Source organism: Danio rerio, chromosome 21 (genome assembly GCF_052040795.2).
Source record: "Danio rerio strain M-AB ecotype USA chromosome 21, GRCz13ab, whole genome shotgun sequence".
Lineage (NCBI taxonomy): Eukaryota > Metazoa > Chordata > Actinopteri > Cypriniformes > Danionidae > Danio > Danio rerio.
The window spans coordinates 2694357-2713099 of NC_141041.1; the positions used below are offsets into that span (position 1 = coordinate 2694357).

General features: G+C 38.3%; 2 protein-coding genes and 3 long non-coding RNA genes across 7 annotated transcripts in view; 3 read left to right on the forward strand and 2 right to left on the reverse strand.

Moving 5' to 3' along the window:
* LOC147838686 (uncharacterized) overlaps positions 1-18743 on the forward strand; it is a 1589207-nt gene that overhangs the window by 604362 nt on the left and 966102 nt on the right. The gene's annotated exons all lie outside the window — the stretch shown is intronic.
* si:rp71-1h20.5 lies at positions 3290-9795 on the reverse strand. Of its 2 annotated transcripts, XM_087299645.1 has the most exons (4): positions 9656-9741; positions 9432-9520; positions 5249-6230; positions 3290-4833 (listed from the first exon to the last, which is right to left on the reverse strand). In XM_087299645.1, exons 2-4 carry the CDS (start codon positions 9487-9489, stop codon positions 4752-4754), a joined length of 1122 nt encoding a protein of 373 aa, XP_087155771.1. In that variant the 5' UTR covers positions 9490-9520; positions 9656-9741; the 3' UTR covers positions 3290-4751.
* LOC141379948 (uncharacterized) lies at positions 7901-11205 on the forward strand. The gene is made up of 3 exons (XR_015519872.1): positions 7901-8320; positions 9114-9302; positions 9358-11205. It is a non-coding gene; the product is annotated as an uncharacterized LOC141379948 (long non-coding RNA).
* LOC100151145 (gastrula zinc finger protein XlCGF8.2DB-like) lies at positions 9656-18709 on the reverse strand. Of its 2 annotated transcripts, XM_087299097.1 has the most exons (5): positions 18635-18708; positions 18389-18520; positions 15409-15543; positions 10872-10941; positions 9656-10763 (listed from the first exon to the last, which is right to left on the reverse strand). In XM_087299097.1, exons 2-5 carry the CDS (start codon positions 18444-18446, stop codon positions 10691-10693), a joined length of 336 nt encoding a protein of 111 aa, XP_087155223.1. In that variant the 5' UTR covers positions 18447-18520; positions 18635-18708; the 3' UTR covers positions 9656-10690. The 2 variants fall into 2 exon arrangements, with proteins under 2 accessions (XP_087155223.1, NP_001373224.1); NM_001386295.1 differs by lacking the exons at positions 9656-10763; positions 10872-10941 and having other exon boundaries at positions 14434-15543; positions 18635-18709.
* Positions 13695-18743, forward strand: part of LOC147838694 (uncharacterized) — a 200245-nt gene continuing 195196 nt past the window's right edge. Inside the window, exon 1 of the long non-coding RNA XR_015519848.1 lies at positions 13695-14046. This is a non-coding gene — a long non-coding RNA (uncharacterized LOC147838694). The remainder of the gene's footprint in view (positions 14047-18743) is intronic.

Sequence of the window (18743 nt, forward strand, 5' to 3'; positions counted from 1 at the left end):
ACATTTATTTCATGTTTTAGGATGAATATTTTTTCCTCTTCAAATTAAGCATACAAGGCTGTGCTAAATATTTTGTCCAGTGCAGATGTTAATTTTATTCTAATTAATATGTTAATATTTATTAAATGTTATGCTTTGTATGAATTATTGAATCATATTTATTGAATTATATGTCCTATGAATTAAATAAAGTATTTGCCCTTCAAGGCTTGATATTAAAGGGCACCTAGGTTTCCCCTTTTTTCAGATTTAATATAAGTCTTTTGCGTCTCTAGAATGTGTATATAAAGTTTCAGCTCAAAACACCCATCAGATTTTTCATTACACCTTTTACAAGATGCGGTTTTATACTGATTTCCAGCAGGGGGTGGTTTTGTCGTACTGCGCCTTTAAGGCGAGTTCTGCCCGCCTACTGTTTCTACGTGCCTGTCAGCGTGCTTTAATCTCCTCCCTCGGCTGCGTCAGACAACAGACAGACTGAAGCCTGGTTTATACTTCTGCGTCAAGTGACCGGTGTAACCCACGGCGCATGCAACACCCGTAGCTGTGCATTTATACTTCTGCGCGCTGTCTCTGTTGGTCTGCATTAACACTTCCGAAACACTAGTTAGCAGTGAGGTGTAAATGTTCCTCTGTGTCGACTTTCTTTGCTGCTGTTTTGCTTTTCCTGAACACTTCCGGGATGTACAAGTGGCTCAAACTCGCTCATTTTGAGGCAGGAACCGGCGGACGTGCAACAACTTTAACTATGAGGTAAACACAAAACAAAACTTTCCATCCGGAGCTCCTTCACGGGACTCCACACTTGTAAACAATCGCTACATTGGGTTCGCGCCATTCGCGCGGCTCTCGGTCCCGCCCCGACTCATCAGCGCTAACAAGATGACCAATCACAGAGCTTGCGCTACGCGTTGTTGCGACATGTAGTTACAATTTTTAAGAGGTGCACGTCAGTGACGGCCAAGGCGAAGGGCTATGCGTCAGCGCCGTAGCATACGCCGGTGTTTGATGCAGAAGTATAAATCAGCCTTTAAAGGAAGAAGGTCTCAGGTAGCGTTTGTGAGAAATACTACAGTAAGAACTAATCTTTACTAATCAGTATTGTGAAGTTGCATTGATGAGTCTCACACACACACACACACACAGGCAGGCAGACAGACAGAGCGCACTTAGCACTGTTTTTGCACTCAAGTGTGACAGGATACAGGCTAACCTCCAGTGCAGTGTGGATATCTGTTATGCTAGTGTACAAAATAAACCTGATTTAACTTACACAAACTGGGATTGAAGCGTCTTCTTTTATAATTGTTCTGACACGCGGCTGTGCTGATGAAGTAAAGCTGAAGTAAATCGCTGTAGTTAATTACACACATACTCTGTTTTAAAACACGTTAAACATGTGAAACTTACTCTTAATCACATTTGATGATGATTGCTGATCCTAGCGAACAGAACAGACCTTTTATTCCCAGTTGCTTTGCGTATGTCTGCCTGGTCTTGTTGACATATACACGTGAGTACCGGAACATGTCAATGCGCGCAGCTGTCAATCAATTCGGTGGGCGGGGGGATCGCACTCCTACGTAAAGTTGCGGTCGGTCTAAAAACCGCTTTAATTGGTCCACCGTTTTATTTGTTAAATTGAAATAAAAGGACTGGGTGTGTTTATATCACCCCAATATGATGGTCTATACACTATATATGTTTGTTATATATGTATATATATACACTATATGTTATATATGGTCTATACTACACATATGTTTGTCCAAATAGCTTGAAAAGTAGATTTTTCACCATAGGTGCCCTTTAAATTTAAAGCCTTCAAAAGAAACATGATGATGTAAACAAATAAATATAGTTGCCGTTTAATAAAGACATTTTTTAATATATATTTTTTTTCCAACAATGTAAAATTTAATCTCAATGTCGGCTATGCGGTGGTGCAGTGGGTAGCACGATTGCCTCACAGCTAGAAAGTCACTGGTTCGAGCCTCGGCTGGATCAGTTGGCATTTCTGTGTGGAGTTTGCAGGTTCTCCCCGTGTTTGCGTGGGTTTCCTCCGGGTGCTACGGTTTCCCCCATAGGTCCAAAGACACGCGGTACAGGTCATTGGGACAGCTAATAGTGGCCATAGTGTATGTGTGTGATTGAGTTTGTATGGGTGTTTCCCAGTGATGGGTTGCAGCTGGAAGGGCATCTGCTGCATAAAACATCTGCTGGATAAATTGGCGGTTCATTCTGCTGTGGCAACACCTGATTAATAAAGGGACTAAGCTGAGGCGAAAATGAATGAATGAATCTCAATGTCAAGAAATGCTTCTAAATCATCACATTTACACACATCTCAATTTTGTGTGGGGCGGCATCATTAAGTCGACTGATTTTGTGTGATTTTGTCTTTCTGGTGTTTCCCGCTGTCAATGAAGCAGTCCGGCTTTTCTGTGTGAGGTTTGCATGTTCTCCTCATATTGGTGTGGGTTTCCCCCACAGTCCAAACACATGCGCTATATGTGAATTGAATATGCTAAATTGGCCGTAGTGTGTGTGTATGAATCTGAGTGTATGGGTGTTTCCCAGTCTTGGATTGCATCCGAAAGGGCATCCGTTGAGTATACCATATGCTGAATAAGTTGGCAGTTCATTCTGCTGTGGCAACCTTAGCTTTATAAAGGGACTAAGCCGAAAAGAAAATGACTGAATGAAATGAAAGCAATTGTCGCCCTCTAGTGGAAGATCTGCTGTACTGACTAATGATTATGATAAATAAAGTAAATATTTTGATTAATTACAATGAAATGTATTTTGTTGCAAGAATTGTTTAAAGCAGCAGTTCTCAAACATTTTTTCATCAAGTACCACCTCAGAAAAAAATAGTCTCTCCAAGTACCACCAAAATGAGCAGTATTGAAATACAGTAGCGTAGTAGGCCCAGTAAAGCAGCTACAACTCTGCACAGTGAAAAAAACGTGGCAGATTACCTCAGAAATATAGGCTATATGACATATTATATACATCATTTTGGATACATTTTTAAATGTGTGTAGCATGTACATGACACATTTAATTTCTCTGCGTACCACTAGTGGTACATGTATCACAGTTTGAGAACCACTGGTTTAAAAAGTGTATGATTTACTGCTCAAAATAAAATCAGAATCCTTCAGCAATGTTGAATACAGCATATTCATGCAAACTAAACTACATGTATTAAACAAGTCATAATTGATTTTGTTGCTTTTTTTTCAGTGTATTATGCAGTTTTACAATGTGACACCACTGCAAATGATTATGTTGTGATTTAGATTATTTAATCAACTGATATTGCCACCAGTATTGACATGTTTACAATTAATGTAATTTGTGCGCAGCATAAACAAACATTTCAAAAATACAGCACAGCAACTCACTATCATCCTGTCCAACTTTCATTTGAAATGTAAACATTATTTTTTACAGCTCACATAGAGAGATATAGTGAGAATATGGATGAACAAAACATCCCTTTCAATAGATTTTAATATTATCAGACCCGAACTAAACAAAAATATGAAGTTTTGTTCATATTATTATACGTCTATAGACAAGTAACACATTGAGAGCTTATAATTTGATGGTTTTGTAAATAAATTTGATTTTGTAGCAAACACGTTGCACAGAATGCAGTAAAACATCGGGTGTAATCAAATATATTATGAACAAGTAACTTTCCTTAAATATCTGATGGATCATACACTGTTAACGATTTCATGTAGAATCCACTGGCAGCAGTTTGCCAGTAACTTACTGTAAATCAAATACAGCAAAAATACTGTATTTACATTCACAGCACTGTTTATCTTGCTGTATATACTCACCGGCCACTTTATTAGGTACACCTGTCCAACTGCATGTTAACCTTAAATTTCTAATCAGCCAACAACATGGCAGCAACTCAATGCATTTAGGCATGTAGACATGGTCAAGACGGTCTGCTGCAGTTCAAACTGAGCATCAGAATGGGGAAGAAAGGGGATTTGAGTGACTTTGAACGTGGCATGGTTGTTGCTGCCAGATGGGCTGCTCTGAGTATTTCAGAAACTGCTGTTCTACTGGAATTTTCACGCACAACCATCTCTAGGGTTTACAGAGAATGGTCTGACAAAGAGGAAATATCCAGTGAGCGGCAGTTCTGTGGGCGCAAATGCCTTGTTGATGCCAGAGGAGAATGGCCAGACTGGTTCCAGCTGATAGAAAGGCAACAGTAACTCAAATAAGCACTCGCTACAACCGAGCTCTGCAGAAGAGCATCTCTGAACACACAACACGTCCAACCTTGAGGCGGATGGGCTACAGCAGCAGAAGACCACACCGGGTGCCGCTCCTGTCAGCCAAGAACAGGAAACTGAGGCTACAATTCACACAGACTCACCAAAACTGGACAATAGAAGATTGGAGAAACGTTGCTGCTCTGATGAGTCTCCATTTCTGCTGACACATTCAGATGGTCGAGTCAGAATTTGGTATCAACAACATGAAAGCATGGATCATCCTGCCTTATATCAACAGTTCAGGCTGGTGGTGGTGGTGTAATGGTGTGGGGGAGATTTTCTTGGCACACTTTGGGTCCATTAGTACCAATTGAGCATCAACGCCACAGCCTACCTGAGTATTGCTGCTGACCATGTCCATCCCTTTATGAGCACAGTGTCTCCATCTTCTGACGGCTACTTCCAGCAGGATAACGCACCATGTCATAAAGCTCAATCATCTCAGACTGGTTTCTTGAACAGGACAATGAGTTCACTGTTCTCAAATGGCCTCCAGTCACCAGATATCAATCCAATAGAGCACCTAGAGAGAGTACCTTGTTGAATCTATGCCACGAAGGATTAAGGCAGTTCTGAAGGTAAAAGGGGGCCCAACACTGTACTAAAAAGGTATACCTAATAAAATGGCCGGCGGTGAGTGTATAATAATAATAAATGTAATAAAACATTGCAATCTTGATGCTTAAACAATATATTGTGCAGCTCTAAGCTCAAAAAAACCACAAATCGATTGTGTGGAGCCCAGCATTTTTTACAGAATCAACCCTCAGTGTTGGCAGCATGAATATATGAGATTATAACGCATCTGATTTGATTATAATGTCATATTTCAGATTACTATACAGGTTTACAAAACAAACACACAAACTTTTGCTTACAAGGACAACTTTAGCCGGTGTTTTTTTTCATGACTTCGCATATTATGAAAAAGAGCAAACCTCCTCCCACACGACGAGCACGGATACGGCTTCTCTCCGGTGTGGATCCTCTCATGAGCTTTCACAGCTGACGAACAGGAGAAACTCTTCCCACAGTGTGAGCACATGTACGGTTTCTCTCCGGTGTGAATCCTCTGGTGCTTTTTTAGGTTGCTTAATAAACCGAAGCTCTTCCCGCAGACTGAACACGCATGAGGTTTCACTCCAGTGTGAGTGTGCTGGTGCAGTTTTAAATAACTCATATGTAGAAACTTCTTTCCACAAAATGCACAAATGTAAGGCTTCACACCAGTGTGAACTTTAAGATGTGTTCGTAAGTTTGACGCACAAACAAACGATTTCCCGCACTGATCGCAGCTAAACGACTTGACTTCAGCATGAGTGTGCAGGTGATTATTGAGTACGCTTTTGTATTTAAAGCTCTTCCCACATTCAGCGCATGCGAACGGTTTATCTTCAGTGTGAACTCTCAGGTGCACGTTCAAGTGTCCTTTACGTGTGAACTTCTTTCCACAGTGAGTGCACTCGAACATGTCTTCCCCGCTGTGAATCTTCATGTGCGCATTTAAGTCTTTGTTGTACATGAAACTGTTTCCGCATTGAGCGCACGTGAAGGGTTTTTCTCCGCTGTGAATCTTCATGTGCTCCTTTAAATGTCCTTTATAAATGAAACTGCTTCCGCACTCGCTGCATATATAAGGTCTGTCTCCGTTGTGAACTTTAAAGTGTCTGTTAAGATCTGATTTATACATGTAGCTCTTTCCGCATTGAGTACACGCGAACAGCTTTTCTCCGCTGTGAGCGCTCATGTGCTTTTTAAGGGAGGATTTATATGTGTAACTCTTACCGCACTCAGAGCAGGCGAACAGCTCTTTAGCTTCAGCGGTTTGCACTTGTTTCTGTGTGAAATCTTGCTCAGCTGCATTTGCATCTTCATTTTTGAAATGATGAGGCTGTTTGAGTTCCTCCACCTCCACAGGGCCTGAAATGAACATTAAAATCCACAAACGTCAATTAACAAACAGATTAAATCACAAACAACCTGAACGTGGTGCAACCTTAAAATACAAGATCTACAGTAGACATGGTCCGGTATAAGTTTCTGATGGTGTGATAACATTGAATAAAAATACCACAGTTTCATGGTATTGAGATTACTGCTCTGAAATAATTTATTATACAGGGTGGGTGGTTTATATGGATAAATGTGGGATAAAATGGGAATGGTTGGTGATATTAACGTCCTGTTTGTGGCACATTAGTATATGTGAGGGGGCAAACTTTTCAAGATGGGTGGTGAGCATTGATATATACACTAGATATCGCATAGGGACCCTGAGCATGAGTCAATAGCGCCGCCACTTTGGTACAGTGCTCCCAGGACAAATGTCATTCAACCGGACTAGTCAAGACAGTGTTATTACGTGAAGATGCGGGACTTTAGCGCTGTCTACGAGTGTAGTAACGAGCAAACAAAGAAAATAAAGCACAAAGGCAGAACATTTCATAGGTAATATTCAGTTTTTTTCTGTTTTTGTATGTTCTGAACTGTTGTGCTAATCAGGTCACGTTATTGATGATAACAGTCACTTACTGCATTCACCATACGGCAAAGCAGCTCCAACTCACACTAAACACTCGGCTTATGCTAGTTTTGTTGAATAAAATCAGCAAACAATGCAAAAGAAATATGACAACGAGATGCTGCGCTGCCAGAAACTTGTATTATTGTCGGCTAACGTTAGTGAAAGAGTCGTTTCGGGGATTCATTCACAAACGAATCGCTCCCTCCGTCAGTATGAGGAGTGAAAGCAGGAGAGGAGCTGTGTTTCAGCACATGATTAGATTAAATTTAACAGGGAGGGTGAATAGTACATTTCTGTACACACAAACACAAGCTTTTTGTCAGGAATGCCCGTGCGGTCACTGATCCATCAATGTAGAAAAGTGATGTCAAATTATAATTTTCATAATTAGAAAAAAAATTATATACTAACATCCAGGAAAACTCCCGATCATAGATATATGTGTATATGTGTATATCTCTGGCTTTGGATGGCCACAGTCCTCCACTGCAGCTTGGTCCCGCATTCATTTCAAAGGAGCGCTACCCTGTAGCAAGATGGCGGCGCTATTGACACATTACGCCCAATAGACAACAATAGGCCAGGCGACATCTATATATATATATGGGTGGTGAGCAGGGTGGCCATTTTGGATCCAACTTTAGTTTTCTTTAATAGGAAGTGGGTCATGTGACACATCAAACTTATTGGGAATTTCACCAGAAAAACAATGGTGTGCTTGGTTTTAACGCAACTTTATTCTTTCATGAGTTATATACAAGTTTCTGACCACTTAAAATGTGTTCAATGTGCTGGCCATTGTGTTGGATTGCCAATGCAACGCTCTTCTCCCACTCTACACACACTGATAGCAACACCGCAGGAGAAATGCCAGCACAGGCTTCCAGTATCTATAGTTGCACGTGCTGCACATCTTGTATCTTCACACCATAGACAATTGCCTTCAGATGACCCCAAAGATATGTCAGGGGGTCAGATCGGGAGACCTTGGGGGCAATTCAAGTGGTCCACGATGATCAATCCACTTTTCTGGAAACTGTTCATCTAGGGATGCTCTAGTAACTAGTAATATTTTACTAGTTATTCAGCAACATAGCTGTATACAGACAAATTCCCTATAAGTATTTTATAGTCTTTGATTCAGATTAAAGTGTAATTTAAAGACTTATTTTCACTAGGAAAATTATTATTTTATAACTGGTTTGTTGTGTAGACAATCAATAAAATATACAGTAAATATTTCTTAAGGAGGATAATAACACGGACCTTAAAATTGTTTTATTATTATTATTATTATTAAAAACTGCTTTTATTCAAGACAAACTATAAGAAATAAGACTTACTATGACCCCAGAATAATTATTTTTTGTTTTATAGGAAATGTCCTTGGTTTGTTAATGATTACTAGGGAAACATTATTTTAATTTAATGAGAGGGCAAAAAAATGATTTCAACTGCATCTGTTAAAGTTTACATGTGCGAACATGTGCCTTCCCTAGTGAAAAATAAATATGCTTAGTATACTTGGATCCGGACTAATTGTCAGTATATTTTAAGTGTATTAATGTTTAGTTAACTTGCAGTGTGACATTTTGAACATATTTATTTTGTGCTAGGTATATTTTAGTTGTAATAAAATTGCACTAAAGTACAATTTTAAGTGTATTTAGTGTACTTTTGTGTGCTAAATTGGAACAACTTTAAGTATATTTAGTACACTTTAAATAAGCATAACATGTATGCTAATTTCATGCTTGCTTAGTGATATTTAATTTACTGTTTAAAAGTACAGTAACGTTGTGAGTTTCTGGGAATTGTTTTAACAGTGTATGTTTGCACACTATTTACAAATGTTTTAAATAAGTAGATAGATAGATAGACAGACAGACAGACAGACAGACAGACAGAAAGATAGATAGACTGAATTTAACAAAATATACAACTTATTTAATAATGTGCTTTGAACATTCTTACAAATTAATTTTTAAAGTACAGTTAAAATAATACTAAAATATATTACCAACAAATGCTAAATAAATACACTTGTAAAAAAATAAACTAAGCATGTAATTAAAGTGCATTTCTCTAAAATATTATTTTTAGAAAATATACTAAATTACAATTATTTTTAAGTGTGTTAAAAGTTATATATAAAAGTATGGTAATAATACATTTTTATAATATTTGATTAAGTATACTTTTTAATTAGTATACTTTCAATGTACTGTTGGAATAAAAAATATATTTGCAACACAATTCAGTATACTTTTTTACACCAGGGTTGATGTACTTGAATGTTAATAATGTGTTACCTTACAATACAAAGTTACTATCAAATAAATAAATTAACATGGAATATTGTTTTGAGTTTAAGTTACTTAATTAGCTTGTTTATGAAGGCTGCAGAGTGATGCATGAAAAAATAAAGACTTTAAACTATTGTTTAAGTAGTTTGTGATGTGTAAAGTGTGCCCCGGCTACCGGCTACCACCGCAAGTATAAGACTGTGGGAAGCACTGATAGGTATTTAGTTTTAGATTAAACATTAAATGTCAGTTTTAGGATATTTATTAAAGAGAAAGAATGAAAACACAAACCTATTAGTTTCTCAGTCACTTCCTCTTTTATTCTGCAGGGTTCTTCTTTAATCTCCATCTGTACTATGGCATTTCAGTTGTTTCTCCTCCTGTTTGATCACATCATCGGTTTAAATCGGTAAACACGCGAAATTAATGACTACAGAATCAAGATTTGATATGAACTTTAATTATTGCCATCTTAAAATTATTCTCTCAATAAATTGTAAAGTAAATGTACTTACAGTGAGATAAATACAGTATATTCAGAGCATTATGAACGGCTGTTTCATTTCTCATGTTTACATTCTTTCCGCGCTCTTCTTCTCTTAAATCTCGGTGTTGTTTCCGGTGGTCGAGCGCCACCACTGGCAGAACCCGACACACATTTACGCCTTCGTCAATCACATATCAAGCGATTAAAATAAACACACTGTTAGCTTAGTTGACACATGAACGCACGGTTGGTTTCTCAGTTTCTCTCCTCATATATGTTTGATTTGGAATTAGGCTGCTTCCTTTAAAAGCTAACAGTGAATTCGTACATCAGTAAAGTGCTAAATGCTAAATTTACCTTCATTCATTCACTTTCCTTCAGCTTAGTCTTTATTTCAGAGGCCTCCGCACTGGAATGAGCCGCCAATTATTCCAGCATATGTTTTACACACTGGATGCCTTTCCAGCTGCAACCCAGTACTTGGAAACACCCATACATTTGGTTCATATCACATGTGTTTGGACTGTGGGAGAAACCGGAGCACCTGGAGGAAACCCACGTCAACACGGGGAGAACATGCAAACTCCACACAGAAATACCAACTGAACAAGGCAGGACTCAAACCAGCAACTTTCTTGCTGTAAGATGATAGTGCTAACCACTGAGCCAACCTATTTTTGTGTTGTGTAATATTTTAAAAAGTAGGCTAATATATATTTTTTTATTAATTTGTGATTATGTACTGTTATTATTAGTGATATTGGTAAATACAGCCTAATTGTAGCAATTAAGGCAATGAGACGATAATGTTTAAGTCACAGCAACTCGATTAACTTAACCTAGTGGTTGGGTAAAATAAACAACCCAGCAGTCAAATATTGCGTTAACACCAGACACGGATGAAGCGTCAAGCGCAATTTAACAAAAGATTTACATGTTAAGTCAATGCAAAGACGCGAATCACATCCTGCAGCACGATACGCTCCAATAAGGTGGTGTGAATGATGTGATTCGCGCAAATAAAGTGGCGCAAGTTAATCATCATTCGTGACGTGTTAACCAATCAGAAGCTTGCTCTTGTATGGGACGTGATTATAATGTGGCACCTGTTGTTAGTGTCCAGGGGGGATATCCTCCTGCCAACACCAGACAACAGCTCATCAAATTGGGCTCGGCTCTGTCGGAAGCACTGTTGAAAGCCTCCATTATCCAGGTACAGTTTCTGGAGGAGTTGATGAACTTACAGAGCTGGGTGCACCTCTGAATGGAACTCAGACACGGCGCCGAACAAATTAACGCTGTTTATCAGCCTTCCTAAAGCACATAAACACAGCTATTCTCTTAATAAAATCCTTGTTAGCCATTAAGCAATGAAGCTACAGTCACCGGGCAAACAGAAACCCCACCTATGATGCAAATGTCTTTTTTTTATGCAAGGACAATACAAAGATACAATTACAACAAAGAGACAAAAAGGTTATAGAAATAAACATTTTAATAATTTACGCCAAGAAAGAGTTTTACATGCAATATAATTGTTCATTTTTTTAAAGAGTATATAAATCAAAGTCCTTAATGAAAATAAAAAAAGGTGTAAAAATGTACATTTATAAATGTAAAATATAGCCAAAAACAGCAATAAATTAATAATAGATGTACAATGAGAAGGATCTACATTCAGAGAGTATCCAAAGAATACAATTTTGGGGGAAATACAAAAGTTTGGAAATAATAATTTTTTTTTGATGAGATTGGAAAAGTCAACCCAAAACACATCAGTAAGTGCACTCCCAAAATAAAAGGTTTAGTGTTTCGTCTTATTGAGTACAAAGTTAACATTTAGGGGAAATAATATTATTAAATTTAGCGTTCAACGCTAAGGATTTTTTCTGCTGGTCTGATCGGGCCAGTGGTTCAGATTGGCCCCACCAAAAAAAGAAAGGGAAGTTAATAGCTATTTTCTAGATACATATTTTAAATAATGTGTCAAAAATAAAGTCTGTGAATCTAGAATTTTAATACTTAAAAAAAATTGTGAATAAAAGTGTTATGCAAACAAAAAGGGCAGTATGGAAAATGTGGAGGTATTTTATTACGGTTTGAAATTATTTAACAAATGGTGGCTGACTTGTCAAACTGACGGCAAACTGTGCAACTGTTTTTTGTTTTTTTGCATTGTTCACACGTAAATTTCTGCCTTTAAGACGTTGGAAACAGATATTTTCTTTTAGCCTTATAATTTGTTGTTGCCGCCGTGTTGCCGTTTCTTCGCAGTTCTGGTTGTTACCAGGTTACGAAAAAAAATAGAATTCTCAATCAGCTAAGAGGAACCGGAAGCAATATGGTGTTTACGACATCACAAAGAAGGTAGTGTTTAAAGACTTAAAAGCACAAGCTTAAAATGCACGCAATTGATAAATAGTCGCAGACAAATTAAATGTTAGTGACAAGGCAGCACTGTCCCAATCGGGCCAGTAATGATCCGGTCTACTGTCCCAAGTGTCTGTCACGCTGGCCCTGGGCCACCGGGCAGTCCTTATTGTTGAGCCCTGCTTGGTGTTTATTGGGTAGCAATTATGAATGACTTTGATTAAGACTTCAACAGCTTCATTAGATAATAATAATGTTTTTAGAAGAAGCCAAAACTGTTCCCAATTTCTGTCACCAAATATTATTCTAAAAACCTACAAGCAGGTCAAGAGATCCAAGAACTATTAATAACCAAGCGAAAATCTTTATTTGACAGAACTAAGAACAGTTCGGTCAACAAAAAGATTTGTGTTGTCAAAAAACCATGACGCAAATTCGCATCTATCCAAGTCGTGACATATCAGTGACATATGAAATACTGTTTCCGGGTCCAAGATGCTACTCAATTAAACTGAGGAGAATCAACTATCAAAGTTTAGTTCTATCAAAGTGAATTTTATATTAAATCACGGTGTACACAACAGTCTCTGGACTTCTCTGGCATCACAAACACCAAAAATTTGTGCAACTAATAAAAAATTACTCACTTTCTGGTTATCAGATATTAGGCATGGAGATATAGGGTGCTTTCACACCTGCCTTGTTTAGTTCGATTGAATCGCACTAGAGTTCGTTTCCCCTTTTGGTACAGTTCGTTTGGGCAGGTGAGAATGCAGCAATCGTACTCGAGTGCGCACCAAATAAGCGTACCGAGACCTGCTTGAAGAGGTGGTCTCGGTACGCTTTCAAACGAACCCTGGAGTGGTTCGTTTGGGTTGAGAATATGATCCGTACTAAAACAGGTCCAACCGCAAAAAGTACTGCGCCTTTTGGACTAATTCAGCTGCCGTAGGCCGATGTGCTGTGCATTATGGGATATGGAGGAAAAATATTTATTGACAGTGCTTCACCAACAGAGACAGAGAAAGAGGGGAAAACATTACCTGATGGATTGTTGGTAATATTTCCGCAAGATGAGCATGTCGCAGTTTAGCTAAATTAATTCACTGCTCCTCCTGAAGTGACGAGCGATGCATTAAACACTGTTTTCCGGCCGCGGCTGCGCTTCATTTTCGTGATGTATAGTTTGTTTAAAGCAGAGATACAATCAGCCAGCGCAGTCGTCCCTCCAGAGTAAAAGGTTTTGTTTACCTGCGGGAGATCACTGGCATTTTCCCGCACGTGAATTCTGACCAATCAATAAGCAGTTTAGGAAATATGTTCAACAACATCTGGCCAATGAGAGATGTGGATTTTGTCAGATGACTGCTTTTTGGCTCGTTTCCACTGGTTCGGACCAAAGCCAGCAGTGTGGTGTGAAAATGACCCAAAGACGGCAGAAAATGCAACAATGTATCATTTATTACTAGGGGTGTCACGATTTCGATTTTTAATCGAAATCGATCGAAATTTATGCTCAATTTTGATTATCGAATCAAAAAATAGAATCGTCGATGCTGCCACGCCCCCATGTCACGTCAGCTTGGCTTGCCAAGCGGGAAAAAACAGGCTTGTTGAAGTGCTTGTTAAACTGCAGAAGCAGGAGACCCGTCGACAGAGCTTAAACCCTCTCCTCTTTCAATGAAGTCGCCGGTGTGGAAGCATTTTGGATTTCCAGTGAGTTATGTTGACAACGTTCGTGTTGTCGACAAAAAAAAAACACAGTTTTGCAAGCTCTGCTATGTACGTATTAGGGTTCGTCCGATAGACAACACCGGCATCGCGATCCTCCGCCCGCCCCCGTTGCAAATCCGCTCGCAAAAAGTACACACTCAGGCCCTGTTTACACTGTCTTTGTTTTTAAATGGCATTTTAGAACGACAACGATTTGACATCCACAGTGGCGTGTAGCATTTCTGAGCAGCCCTCCTTCCTCTCTACCTCTGAAAATGCACATCACGTGACCACACAGACACAGACGCACACACAGCCATGCGCTCGAGACAGCAGGTCCAGGCAGTCAGAGGACTGCTTCAATCTTTCACTCACTTGTACTTAGTCATTTTAGCGAACACCTCAGATACTGTTGGCTGGTTTCTGTTGGTTGTGCGTCTTTTTTACCGACGCCATTATAACGACACAGATCACTGCCTATTCACGAGTCCCGCAGAAAAAGTGATTGACAGGTGGTAATTTATTTTTATTATACTTATTTATTTTATTCATTTACTGTATGATTTTTTTATGGGTAAAACAAACACCATGCAGGTCAGGTAGTTTAAACGGTAGGCTACAAATAATTAATTGGTCATTAATTAATTAATTATTCATAATTGAAAATCGAATCGAATCGTGCCTTTAGAATCAAAAAATGTAATCGAATCGAGGATTTGGAGGACCGTGACACCCTTATTTATTACCCTTGGTCCGGACCAAATGAAGCGAACTACAGATCTGAAAGCACCCATACATATCTCAATTAGAACTAAACTGTGAAAGGATGAGTTTGACAGCCCTACTACACGAGTTTACTTATAGGTGAGGCATCTAGAAATTAACTTTGCTCACATTTTCTTTCATGAGTTTGAAGATTGTGAAGCACGATAAACCTCCTCCCACATGACGAGCACTGATGCGGCTTTTCTCCAGTGTGAAGTCTCTCATGAGCTTTCAATGACGATAAATGAGTGAAGCTGCTTTCACAGTGCGAACACCTGAGCATTTTCCCTCCGGCGTGAAGCTTCTGGTGTGTCTTCAGGTTGCTGGATGTACCGAAGCTCTTCCCGCAGTCTGAACACACATGAGGTTTCTCTCCAGTGTGAATGTGCTGGTGTAATTTTAAATAACTCACATGTGCAAAACTCTTTCCGCACACAGCACAAATGTAAGGCCTCGATCCAGAATGGACTTTAAGGTGTGTGCTTAAGACGGCTGCTGTGACGAACGTTTTCCCGCACTGATCACAGCTGAATGACTTGACTCCAGTGTGTAAGAGCTGATGATTTCTGAGAGTCTTTTTCCGTCTGAAGCTCTTCCCGCATTCAGTGCATGTGAACTGCTTGTCCTCCGTGTGAATCTTCACGTGCAAATTGAATTCTCCTTTACGGATGAAGCTTTTTCCGCATTGAGCGCATGTGAAGGGTTTTTCTCCACTGTGAATCTTCATGTGCTCCTTTAAATGTGCTTTAAAAACAAAACTGCTGCCGCACTCTGCGCATATATGAGATCTCTCCCCAATGTGAACTTTAGCGTGTCTGTTGAGCGCTGATATAATCATGTAACTCTTTCCACATTCAGAGCAGGTGAACGGTCGTTCTCCACTGTGAGCTCGCATGTGTACTTTAAGTTTGGATTTATGTATGAAGCTCTTACCGCACTCAGAGCAGGCGAACAGCTCTTTAGCTTCAGCGGTTTGCACTTGTTTCTGTGTGAAATCTTGCTCAGCTGCATTTGCATCTTCATTTTTGAAATGATGAGGCTGTTTGAGTTCATCCACCTCCACAGGGCCTGAAATGAACATTAAAATCCACAAACTTCAATTAACAAACTAATCACATTCAAAACTAAATGTTTAAAGGTTCCATTAATTGCTCTGAAATGTGCATTTATATTCGATGTTTGACATAATCTTTACCGAAACCAACATTATAATGCTGCAGCCCCGAAGACCCAACTGCACGCTCAGACCAGCACTTCCAGACCTATCGTTTATAATTTAATGTATTTTTTTAATTAATGGTGTCAAGGTTTTGGAAGTTTCTGATTGGCTAATTGACAACATTTGAGTTAAATGGAGGCACAACTGTAGAATAGTATTTAAGGAAACCCTCAAACACACTGCTTCCTTGTGTGACAATATGGGAAAATCAACAAGCCAGAATCAACAACAAAAGCCAGATTACAATTTGCTGAATGACACTGGGAAAAAAGACTCATTTTAGGAGACATGTCCTGTGCTCTGATGGAACTAAGGTTGAACTGTTTGGCCATAATGACCAGTGTTACATTTGGAGGACAAAGGGGAAAGTGCAAAAGCCTAGGAACACCATCCCTACTTTGAAGTATGGGGGCGGCAGCATCATGTTGTGGGGCTGTTTTGCTGCAGGAGGGACTGGTCCACTTCACAGCATAGATGGCATCATAAAGAAAGAACATTATGTAGAAATACTGAAGCAACATCTCAGGACATCAGCCAGGAAATTAAAACTTGGCCACACATGGGTCTTCCAAACAGATCATGACCCTAAGCATACTGCCAAACTAGTTAAACTGTGCTTTATGGACAACAGAGTGAATGTTTTGGAGTGGCCATCACAAAGCCCTGATCTTAGTTCTATAGAAAATGTGTGGGCAGAGTTGAAAAAGCTTGTGTGAGCAAGACAGCCAACAAATCTGACTCAGTTACCGCAATTCTGTCAGGAGGAATGGGCCAAAATTCCTTCAAACTATTGTGAGAAGCTTGTGGAAGGAGACCCAAAACATTTGACCAAAGTTAAACAGTTTAAAAACAAAGCTAAAAAAATACCAAGGAAATGTGTTTAAACTTTTGACTGTCTAGAAATTAATAAAAAAATTCTCAAAAAAAAAATTCTCTCACTATTCTGGCCTTTAGCAAATGTACATCATTTTAGGCAATCCTAACGGACCTAAACTAGTAAATGTTTAATATGATTTACCATCATTTTTTTTATTTTCCTTTTTTAGTGTATGTAAACTTCTGGTTTCAACTGTATATAACATTACATCCAAGCAGCATATAATAAACAAAATAGTATAAAAAATTAGAATAATAACATAAATAAACCTTAAATAATACAAAAGAAAATACATCACAAACAAGGAAAAACTTTAACATCTACATTTGTGAATAATTTTTTTTTTTAGCTATAATCAATATATTGTTACACAGAAATTCCATTTCTTTGTTTTTCATAAAAATGCCAAATTTCACCAAGTGATAGTCAAACTAAATAGTGTCTTCAGCCAATCATACAATCTGTCCCAAAATGATTTGACCTTAAAACAACTATAAAAAAAACAGATTTTCCTGAAATTCAATATCTTTCAAGCAGAAAATATAAGCATTACTGCAGGGGTGTCCAAACTCGGTTCTGGAGGGCCGGTGTCCTGCATAGTTTAGCTCCAACCTCCTCCAATATACCTGCAAGGAGGTCTAGTTCACCCAAAAAGACCTTGATTAGCTGGTTTAGGTGTGTTTAATTGAGGTTGGAACTAAAATATGCAGGACACCGGCCCTCCAGGACCGAGTTTGAACACCACTGCATTACTGCCTAAATTAAATCTTATTCTAAGAAATTCACTACATGGAAAAAAAGTCATTAATTGTTTTGAAATGTACTTCTTTCATTTTAGGTAACAAGGGAAATGACAGGTATCTTTTTCTAACTTCAATAGTGTCCGCTTCAGAAAATCTCTCAGATAAAACTTTTCTATTAACTGGAAGAGGAAAATACTCTTTTTCCAGCAGTGACCTCAAGACCTTGTTACATTTAATATCCGGAAATGAATAATTATCAATAAACAAATCAACCAGTGTAGGTATTACAGAAGAGTATTGCACTATACCTTTAACTAAATTCCTCAAAGCTACAGGAATAGCTTTGACAACCAAAGAGAATGCTCTATATGAACAATTAAAATTACATTTTAACTTTAAATGATCATAACTCAACATATTACCATCATCATCCATTAAATAAGTTACATTCCAAACTCCTTTGTCAAACCAGTTTTTAAAAAATAAAGATTTCCTCTTATTTAAAGTACACCTGTTATTCCAAATGATAACATTACGTGGAGAAAAATCGTGCTTGTACAACATTTTCCTAAATTCTTTCCACGGGGAGAACATGCAAACTCCACACTGAATTATAGAGGTAAAGTTAGTTTTACATTCGGATATTCAGACATTCTCCTTAATAATATAATTTCAGAAAAGTATTATTTGCAAATTATAAATAGGGAAATCATATTAGCAGCCAATGACTATCAAAGTACAACATTGTTTACAGTGAATTAGATAGTGTTAGTGTTGATTTAAAGTCATACTTGCATGCTAATTCTGATCGAATATTTAAAGTAACATGGTAAACAATACAGAGACTTCTAAATGAACGAATGTGCGAATATAAAACCAACTTTACCTCTATCACAGAATTGCCAACTGACCCAGCCAAGGCTCGGAAAAAATACTGATGACATCCAAAACAAACTTCATTTTAATTGCATGGGAACTTTAACATCTGCTTGGTTACTAGTTCTACAGGTATTTAGTTTTAGATAAATTGTTATGTGTTAGTTTTAATTAAAGAGAAAGATTGAAAACACAAACCTATCAGTTCCTCTGTTTCTTCATCTTTTATTCCGCAGGGTTCCTCCTTAATCTCCATCTTTACTATAGTGTGTCAGTTGTTTCTCCTTCAGCAATTCCTGCTGTTTGACCAAATCTTACAGATGGGTTTATCTGTAAACACGAAATTAAGGATTTCTGAATCAACATTTTAGGAATTTCAGTCTTTATCCATAGAGCTCAACTGTTTAAAACTATCCTAATAAATAATAAAGCGAATGTACTTACAGTGTGAAAAATACAGTATATTTAGAGCCTCGTGAACGACTCTGCTTCTGTTGTTGATGCCGTTTCTTCTTCTCGTAGACTCGGATGTTCGTCAATGTTTACGGTGCAC